At 37.3% G+C, this 10,789-nt stretch overlaps 1 protein-coding gene across 1 annotated transcript in view; it reads right to left on the reverse strand.

Moving 5' to 3' along the window:
• Nucleotides 1-2,066: 2,066 nt before the first annotated feature.
• Nucleotides 2,067-10,789, reverse strand: part of nr1h3 (nuclear receptor subfamily 1, group H, member 3) — a 15,842-nt gene continuing 7,119 nt past the window's right edge. Inside the window, exons 3-11 of the mRNA XM_016571809.1 lie at nt 9,707-9,789; nt 8,623-8,799; nt 8,043-8,309; nt 7,194-7,396; nt 6,676-6,855; nt 6,350-6,449; nt 5,928-6,041; nt 5,299-5,393; nt 2,067-4,303 (exon numbers count right to left, since the gene is read on the reverse strand). Coding sequence (XP_016427295.1) covers nt 4,157-4,303; nt 5,299-5,393; nt 5,928-6,041; nt 6,350-6,449; nt 6,676-6,855; nt 7,194-7,396; nt 8,043-8,309; nt 8,623-8,799; nt 9,707-9,749 — 1,326 coding nt within the window. The 5' untranslated portion in view covers nt 9,750-9,789 and the 3' untranslated portion in view covers nt 2,067-4,156. The remainder of the gene's footprint in view (nt 4,304-5,298; nt 5,394-5,927; nt 6,042-6,349; nt 6,450-6,675; nt 6,856-7,193; nt 7,397-8,042; nt 8,310-8,622; nt 8,800-9,706; nt 9,790-10,789) is intronic.

The following is a 10,789-nucleotide window of genomic DNA, read 5'->3' on the forward strand; positions in this document are numbered from 1 at the left end:
CCAAACTGACTGTACGATAGCGACGTCCGATTCGTCATGGAATCGTTTGTTTGATCCGGTTCTTTTCAAAGAATCAGCTGAACCGGTTCTCATCGCTTTACACACGGATTAGTCTGAATCGGTTCGCGCAGTTCTAGACTCATCACCGACTCACTGAACAGAGAGCTGCCTCTTTCGGACGTGTGTGATTAGTAATGAAAAGGGAATCGCTGCTTGAATTGCTAGCTAGGAAGAGCATTCGGAGCGAACAGATGGTTTAATTGATAGGGCGAAATAACTTGAATAGCCGTTATAAATACAAATATATATACTACTGTACCCGAGTGTGAGTTCCGCATACAGCAGGAGGCTGGACTGAACCATTCAGTCATCTAGAGGGGACACGCCTTCACGTTTAGGCTTACAGTCCGACACGTGAACTAACGATTTTCTGGCGTTTATTTAACAATGGCATGTCGGAACGAGGATAAAGGTGAAAACATTCGTTATGTGCTAGAGTGTGGTTCAAATGGTAAGATTGCACAGGCGCAAACTGATGACGTAGGAGACTGGTTATTTGCATATCGCTCAGAGGGTTTGATTGAGTAAACAAACACATGCCTCTGTCGGAAGCTCATGTTTCCTTAAATGAGGATGCTTAGAGATGCTTACATAACACAAATGCTAATAGACAGATCACTGACACCAATGTTGTAAGCTCAGATTCAGTATTTATTTACAGGGTCAACCCTGATCTATTAAAAAAAAAAACAGCAGAATAATAAAAACACAAACAATACGATCACGGCTGCGACAAATTAAATGATTACAATATGCACGCTTATTAATAATAATAACACACACACACACACACACACACACACAACTGACAGATTGCTTTTGGTATAAAAATATACTAAATAACGAACGAGAAGAAAAAATAACCGGTTCATTGAAACGAAGGATTCAAAAGAACCGATTTGGGGGAAAGAATCGGACTTCCCATCACTACTGTACCCGAGTGTGAGTTCCGCATACAGCAGGAGGCTGGACTGAACCATTCAGTCATCTAGAGGGGACACGCCTTCACGTTTAGGCTTACAGTCCGACACGTGAACTAACGATTTTCTGGCGTTTATTTAACAATGGCATGTCGGAACGAGGATAAAGGTGAAAACATTCGTTATGTGCTAGAGTGTGGTTCAAATGGTAAGATTGCACAGGCGCAAACTGATGACGTAGGAGACTGGTTATTTGCATATCGCTCAGAGGGTTTGATTGAGTAAACAAACACATGCCTCTGTCGGAAGCTCATGTTTCCTTAAATGAGGATGCTTAGAGATGCTTACATAACACAAATGCTAATAGACAGATCACTGACACCAATGTTGTAAGCTCAGATTCAGTATTTATTTACAGGGTCAACCCTGATCTATTAAAAAAAAAAACAGCAGAATAATAAAAACACAAACAATACGGAGGTTCCCTGTTTTAGGTAATATAAAGAATAGGCTTTAAGTCATCTAAGTTTTTCAGCATTTTTTCTCAGATAAATATATACTCTCAAAGAACAATAAATTTAGTCTACTATTTATACATATAAAGCAGTATACATTCAAGGACTTAAGGCGTTAAAACATAAGGTTGCATTTCTATGTTGTCAACCTTCCACAACTCTATTGAAGACTAATGTTAATCAGAGCAATGAGGTCCACTGAGCTGAGAGGGTACAAATAAATTAGAACCACAATCAACTTTGCATTACACTCTGCCTCATGTAATAATATTCTGTTAGAAAATAATTTTATCATTTCAGTTTGGAGAAAACAAAGCTTGTTGCAGCGAGAGTAAACGCTCATTACGGTGATTACTAGAATTTGTCTATGCCCTCATCACACTTCATATGTGCACAAACAGATGATAAGCAATGACAAATCACCAGGAAGATCATTGAGGTTCAACTATGCATGTCTTTTAGTGGGTTTTATACCAAGTTTCATGTGAACTGTCTGAGTCTGGCTGCTCAGCCAACTGGGGAAATATGAACAGATGAAAGTAAAAGACCTGCAATAACACACCTTGTATTGTCAAGCCCTTGTGAAAGATCGGAAATGGCTTAAAATGAGCCTGGACACGTCTAATCAGAAATCAAAAAGAGCTTGAGAAAAACTAATGTGCTTTAGCAATTTCACAAGCTGACAGAAAGGTGGTATAAAAACATACACATGGGCATCTGATTCAGGAAACAAAGTCTCAATAATTTGCACAGGCAGGGCAAAGAATGCCACAGCAAACCAACTGTATTAGTCAACCATGGAAATGATGGTTATTTTTGCAATGTTAGTTTCTGTAATTGATTCACCACAACCCATGTTTTTCATAAAAGTGGTTTTTAAGATCAGTAAAACCTGAATTGTACAAGGTCACACTGGGTATTTGCATTGCTACGGAGCATAATAAGACATTACAAAGAGCTCTCGTTTGCCTAGTCCCTTTTTTCAGAGCTACTGCTGTGATACGGTTCAGTTTAATACCAAAATAAGGTTGTTTCGCATTCATCGCCGATCACATGTAGATGGGACAGGTTTTATTCTAAGTTGTGCTTTCAGACTATCCGAATATCATCATAATGTACAAGTGAGGTACAACAAAACTGTGTTAAAACAGCCTGCTAGATAATTTCAAAATCACACAAAAAGGAATATTAACATTTAAATTAAATTATTTAGTATGTGTAAACAAAAGTTGACGAAACTATCCTCATTGAAGAATGGGTGTATATAGAACTAAATAGAACAATGATACTAGAAAAATGATGACAAATTATGACTTTTCTATGACAATTTCAACCACTGATTTTGGAAGATATATAGTACTATACTGTTCGTTTGTGATTTGTGTTGCATTCAGGGACAAAAATGACACATTGATCGAGGCAGGCATCAAACTGAGAATTAGGTTGTGTATGTATATTAAGTTTTCAAGAATGAACTGCCAAACAACATCAGCCGTCCAAGTAGAACTGACGAGTCAAAAAAAGAGAAACTACAGCATATTAGGTTGGAGATTGCAGTAACTAAACATGATAATGTAATGGAAAAGGAATAATCGTGGTCTACATTAAGTTTTCAGAAGGCTTCACACTTGGTTATCTATCTATCTATGTATCTCAGTAGTCGCTGTGAGTTGAGCAGCACACTGATTCGGTTTAATGGCTCCAGTGAGTCTTACCGATCCCTGCCAACCATATGCTACACTGGTAAGCCCTTTTAACCACTCCAAAACATTGGGTTGGTGTGCAGAATACATCTGCAATACGTTCGACCTCATAAAATCAGGCCATTCGGTTTGTCAGTTCTTCTTCTGAATATTCCAACCAGCAGAAAACAGAATTCCTTGTGTACGTTGTGATATGCTGGATCAGTGTAACACAGGCTCTGAATGGCTTGTACTGGTAAAGCACTGATTGATTTTGTCCATAAAAACCTTTGGATGTTAACAGAAGATTGCGGTTTAACATTAATTAGAGACTAAATGCATGTCAAACATCATGTTATAAAACTGAGCGAATGAGTTTGCACTAACAGAAGACTGTGTTACTCATTGCTGTGCATGATCTATGCAAGGTAAAAAAAAAATTCCAATCAATCAGTCAGAGTGGAATCACAAAAACACTGTAAATAAACTACATTTCTGTAATGAAGAACCTTCAAGACAACCTCTTCTGTTAATGAGAAAGTAGAAACCATTGCCAAAACCTGCTCAAAGCTTTTGGTACTGGAAACATTAGGTATAAACAAAAACAACAACTAAAATAATCATGACCACTCTGTTTGTGGCTGCTCACTCCAGCAAGTCAGTCTCTGAATCCAAACCCATCCAGATGCCCAAGCCCAAATGATCATGGTCAAATAACCATCACCTGTTCTGAACAGTCCCTGAGCTACTTCTGGCCATACAGTCTATCAATAGCACATTCAAAGGAAGCAGCTCACTGACCACTGGGTCCAAAATATAGAAGTCATGGAAGAGAATGATAAAACCAGGCTTCTTGTGACAGTGGGAGACATTTCAGCCCTTAAGGACATCATGACCCTGTGTTCTGTCTGTAGAGGACCCCTGCCCACCCATGTTTTCCTGACACTGGCTCATTCTGTCCTGGAGGTGGAGCGCTGGCTCACTCGTGGACATCCCAAATTTCAGAAAGCAGAGGTGGGAGTTTCTTGTCTTGGAGGCGCAGAGCAAAGACTTGCTCTGAGTGGACGCTGCTCAGTGTGCGTAGGCTGACCAGCTTCATCAGCATCCGGGGAAACATCAGATGATCCTTTGGTGGGGATTAATGAGCAGCAGATGATTGGGAATACAAAGAAATAGCTAAATCTCATCAGTTATACAGTGTTTTTATTGTTAACGAAAACTACTAAAATCATGTTTTGTCAACTGAAATAAAGCTGAAATAAAATGAAATATAAATAGATGAAAAACAGATTTAAAAAAAGCTAAAAAGAAATAGAAGTGACAAGCACATGACAAAATCAATAAAACTAAAATTAAACTGAAAATATAAAAATAAAAGCTAATTTAAAATATTTATAAATGTTATAATAGTATATAAATAATACTACAATAAAACTGGTTATAGTCAATCGTTATTATATGTTATTGGTGCAAAGGTAGAATCATCAGTGCCACCAACTGGATGCAAAATGACACAACAGGCAAAATATATACTGCCTTTGTTGTATGACAAAATACTAATATATTTACTATAATCTTACATAGACTACCATTCAAACATTTGGGGTAAGATTTTTTTTATAACATGTATTATGTTATATAAATATTTATAATGTTACAAAAGATTTCTTTTTGAATGTAAAATAAATTGTATTTATTAAAAAAATCTTGAAAAATAATTATCATTGCACATTGGTTTTCAACATTGATGATGATGATGATGATAAGAAATGTTTCTTGAGCACCAAATCAGCATATTAGAATGATTTTTGAAGGATCATGTGACACTGAAAATTATGTTTGCCATCACAGGAATACATTTTTTTATATATATATTAAAATACAAAAAAGTTTTTCACAATATTATTGTTTTACTGTATTTTTAATCAAATAAATGTAGTCTTGGTGAGCATAAGAGACCTATTTCAAAACATTAAAAAAAATCTTACTGACCACAAACTTTTGAATGGTATTGTATGACTTACAAATGAACAAACACTATAACAAAACACTAATATTCTTTTAGCACAAATTTTTCTTCTTTAAGTGTTATTTTTGCCCTCTAAGGTAAATCATACTCACGTTGGGTCGTTTTATTCTGATGTAAGAGTGGAGAGCATCCACATATGGCTGCTGTAGTCTTTCCACTAACTCGTGATCCTGCACATTCGGTCGGTCTGACCCCCACCACACACACACACACACACACACACACACACAAGACAAGAATAGCAAGAGTGATTGACACAAATGAATAAGAATGATGCTGCATTTAATTTGTTTTGTGAGAAAGTGCCTTGGGAATTACTGAAGGATGGATCATTAAAAATCTCTCAAAATAAAGCAGCAGCACACCAGATGCCAATCTCAAATTAGAGATTTAAAATTACTACTAAATCTAATGGGGATATTAAAAATGGCTTCCCCTTTCAAAACATAACATAACATATTAAACCCTTTATGACACTCAAACAAGGCTTAATTATTAGAAATCCATAATAGCAAGCTGAATACAAATACTCTTCTATAGTAGGAGGTTTTGTGTCGTTATAAAACTCATTGTACTCATAATTATTTTGCTGCTTTTTTATTTCTTCACCCCTGAAAATGGGACATACTGATATTTCTAAACAAGAATAGGGCCAAATAAATGCCTGATAAGACTCACCAGAAGCCAAACAATATAAAATCGGTGCTTGTGTCAAACTGACCTGCTGAGAAAATGTTGATAGCGATGAGCAAAGCGTACTCTGCCTCATCCAGGTGGAGGTCATTCATGCCTTTTGAAAACTCAAAGATGGGGTTGATGAACTCAAACTGCAGCCCTGCGGACGAGCCAGAGGACAGAGATCATTTTAGGACATGAACAACAAAAACAGGTCTCAAATAAAACTCACACTAAATATTCATAAGGCTTGAACTAAGGGTGGACTATATTACCAAAATAAAGGTATTTCAATTTTTTTTATTAATGATAAGAATACATTTCACAAAGTAGTTATTTTTAAAAATAAGAATAATTATGCAAATTTGACATACCTGTAAGCCCTAGCTGTAACAAATAATATTCTTCATTATTGTAAACATTAGGCAAGTTTAAAACAAGCACCCATTTAAAAATTTCATACAGTACCTGCTTTGGCAAAATCTTCTTTATTGTAACTGAAGTCTTTGAGGAAGGTGATGCTCTCTATCACTGGATTATAACGTCTGGAAGTCTCTAGCAGCATGATCTACAGGAGAAAAGAACGTTTAGCAGGTACATTAAACAAGCAGTACAGGCTGTGCTTGGTTTTTCACAACATCTGTCACCAGGTGGCAGATTTTCTTAAGCACTCCGTGTTTCAAAATAACAGCAGAAACAAGTCTGCCAAAGGACAGTGCTCCATCTGCGTACACAAAAAACAGCAACAGAACATGACCGAAAACAATGTGTGTTAAAGGTCAGTCAAGTCTAACCTCTATAGTTGAGGTCTTCAGCAGGGCGATCTGGTCCTCTCGGGTGAGCTCCAGGAAGCCAGGCAGCTGTTTAGCAAAGTCTACAATCTCCTGCACAGACATGATGGCCAGCTCAGTGAAATGAGCAAATCGCTGCTGTCGAACCTCTCGGTTAAGTGGGTCCTGACTCTGTGGCCATGGCTGAAAAACAACAGATCTTGATGTAAACTTTTAGGATCAATGCATCACAGTTTCAGAAAGATTCGATCTATATGTCACAATGCATAATTGGATATTTGAAGGATTAAATACACGTCTTTCTGAGCAAACGCACAACGCAAAGGGCAACTGTAGTTGAATAAACATGTATTAAATGCTTTACAAAGCTGAGCTACAATCGTATTAACTGGCCTGTTAGTCCGCCTTCACAAAAACCAGACTAGTACGATTTCAGTCAAGACTATTCCATTTTAAAACAACAAATTACTATTTTTGTCCGCTTGAAATTAAACTTTTAAAGCTCACTTAAATGCACTTACAGTGACTTTGGGCCGTTCAAGAAAAGAGCTTTTGTTGCACTGTTTCTGCAAGGCCACCAGTTTTTCGATCATCTCCTGCTGTTCAGGAGCCAGAGGGGGCATCTCAGGGGCAGGGCCGGGTGTTGCCACTGCAGAGGTACGTGCCGTCCCCTCTTCCTGTTTTTTCATCTTTTTCAGTCGGATCTGCTCTTCTGACAGCACACCTATAATAGACAGAGAGATAACGATAAGCAAAACAAGCACTACATGATCATAATGTCATATGAATATATCATAACAGATAAGATAAATGATTGACGGCATCTGTATGGACTGCTTGTGACATTCATGTTTAATGAAAAAAGCCACACATGGATGAAAAAGAAAGGTACACTGCTGTTCCAAATGTGTGTTTTTTTTTTTAATAAAATGTATATTTTGATTCAGCAAGGATGCATTAAAGTCACAAAATGTTCTATTTCACATAAATGCTGTTCTTTTGAACTTTCCAGTCATGAAAGAATCCTGAAAAAAAAAAAAAGTATAATGGTTTCTACAAACATTTTAAGCAGCCTAACTGTTTTCAAAATTGACAATAATTCGATTTTTTTCTGAGCACCAAATCAGCATATTAGAATGATTTCTGAGAGATCATGTGACACTGAAGACTGGAGCCTGGCTGCTGGAAATTCAGCTTTGCCCTCACAGGAATAAACTACATTTTTAAAATGTATTAAATAGAAAAACAGTTATTGTATTTTACAATGTTACTGTTCATGGTATTTCTGATCAAATAAAAGCAGCCTTGGTGAGCATAAGAAACTTCTTTCAAAAACAGCCTAGTGTTGATGTTCAAAGAGTGTCACTCACATTGCTCCAGCATGCCGGCCTCCCTGCACTTGCGCAGACGGCACTGCTGACACTTGCGGCGCATGTACATATCCATCTCACAGCGGCCCGAATTCTTGCAGGTGTATTGAGCTCCTTTGATGACGCTGCGCCTGAAGAAACCTTTACAACCCTCACAGCTGAGCACGTTGTAATGAAAGCCAGATGCTTTGTCTCCACATACACTACACACCTCATTCCCCAGCATCTTGGGAGCAGGGCCTTTCTTTCTCTTGACTGGCTGACCCTCTGCACAAACATACACAAGACAGAAACACTCATGACCTTTGCAAATCCAAAGCCTCATTCACAAATAAATCATGAAATAATACCACACAACCTAACTCATGAATGAGTGCTTTTGTGTTTACTTAACCAGTTAAGCCAGTTCACCCACACATATTCACATTCTCAAACTGACAGTCTAAAAGTCACGTGTCACACCTTATGCAATAGGTAAAGTTCAACTCAACATTATCTGAATCCTTTTACACTATAAGCAATGTGAAGTATATTATCTCTGAAAAGAGTCCAGAAGTATCCTGCATTTGTTCAATCTCACCTGGTACAGGTGTGTCCTCTGTGGGGTACATCTTGATGTCGCTGGGCTCCATGAGCAGAGTGTCGTTCAGGTCATTGTGTGAGGTGCCGTATGAGGCCGTCTGACTGAGATTCTCCTGTTTCACTTCTGCTGTCGCTGCTGAAGGGCCCTCTTCACTGGCACAGCACAGAGAGTCCCCTGTACACACATACCAACAACACACAGTTCTATTAAGGCTGGGTCGGTTGATTAAATAGGCGTTCAAAACAATCAACTAGTCAATTAGTAAGAATGACTAGATTTTTTTTTAAAGATACTTTTTAATATAGCGTTGCATACACATGCAGACACATGAATTTTGGTCATGTCACATGCTGTGTTTTGCATGTATATATTATTATACAGGGAGCCCTTTGGATTAGTCATTGAAACAAGGTACCAAATAGCTGGAAATATGCTGAAAACATTGAACCTTAGACATTTTGCTACATCTCTGGTTCTAATGGATGATTATTACATATCACACAACCAACAACAACATGCATAAATATAACACATATGACCCATATTTGTATGTATCAATTGGTTAATTGGTTATTTACAAACATCAAAACACCCTGAAAATGGTTTATATGTTTTTATCCACACCTCTACATAGCAACATACCTTTACACAAATTGTATTTTAATCACGCTAAAAAAAAAAAAAAAATCACTGAGAAATTTCTCAAAATATCTTATTTTAGTTTCCACTGAATTAAAAAGTCATTCAGGTTTGGATTCAGGTTAAAATTCATACATTATCTCACGATAACTCATAACACTTTTCTGACTGAATATTGCAATTACTTTTAAATTACTGTTGTCAAGGTGATTCTAGTGGATACACGAAGTCAGTTCCTCAAGTTCACAAAACCTTTCATGAAATATGTTGTAAAGTAAAGCGTGTGTTATTTTGCTTAGAAATAAAAGCCACAGGCATTGACATTCAAATATTTATAGGTGTGACTAAAGTGGTCAAATATGTTCTGGCAACTTCTGATTTTTATCCACCCTCTGTATGTGAACATTTTCACATTCTAGTAAAAGAAAAATGAGAGTCTTACCATGACCAACATCAGTGATATCAGTCGTAGAAAGGGTGGACATCTTCCACACAGCCACTTGTCATAACGAACCAAGACTGCACCTGCAGAGCATGATAAAAGCAAAAGCTGAAGCCTTGAAAGACTGCCTGATTCTGTTTATAATGTTAAGTCACCAAAACTGCCTCAAACTGACACTATCTTTGAATATAAAATTTAATATTGAATCAAAACCACCTACAAAGTAGAACGGCAAGCAGCACAGCGTGTTCAAAAAGCAACGACACACCTGTCATGTACAAAGTCAGCACACATAATATGGGCAGCAGTGGTCTGCCACTCTCACTGTCTGAATGCACGCAATGCTGATCTTCACTGATGACTGCCAGTACAGTTCCTTAAGTAGTCACACTTCTGTATGGAAAGCTCACAAAAACTACACAGTCACCCTTTCACATCATGGGATTTTTTCTTAAGCTAAACTGTGCACAGCAAAAAAACAAAATACAATTGAGAAATATTCATCAAAGTGAATGTAAGTTTTTGTCAACTAAGCATGCTGTATGAACTACCTACTTCAGAATAGGAATTGAAAGTGCAAAAAAAAATTTAATTGGTCAAGACTGGTCACTCATGGATGTTTCTTTGAGAGTTTTAGGAAACTGTTCTAACAGAGAGGGACATCTGATTTGGGAAAGGATATTTTGGATAAAGGTTCAATCACATTAACCCTGGCATGACAAAATAATTTATTAAATGTAATGTAATTTCCCTGATGGACTTCCAATGGTAGACAAATTTCACATCAAAGCTTTTTGAACTTTGACATATAAAATCACAGCTCTGGCCAAACAGCAAGTTACTTGGTCTGCCAGTGACCTCTGTGTGGGCAGTCCACAACCACAGGTCCTGCCTACTTCGCCTGGGAAACTGCCACGCAAGGGTAAATGTGACCATGCCTTAAAAATGCAGAACAATATGCTGATTCAATTCTACAATATGACCTTATCAGCTATAAGCAAAAGAACCATGACTCACAAAAACAAAATGCTACTTAAAAAAAAAAAAAAAAAAAAAAAAAAAATTCTAAGGGGAACTTCTTTT

The sequence above is a fragment of the Sinocyclocheilus rhinocerous genome, unplaced genomic scaffold, assembly GCF_001515625.1.
Source record: "Sinocyclocheilus rhinocerous isolate Xijiao unplaced genomic scaffold, SAMN03320098_v1.1 scaffold591, whole genome shotgun sequence".
Lineage (NCBI taxonomy): Eukaryota > Metazoa > Chordata > Actinopteri > Cypriniformes > Cyprinidae > Sinocyclocheilus > Sinocyclocheilus rhinocerous.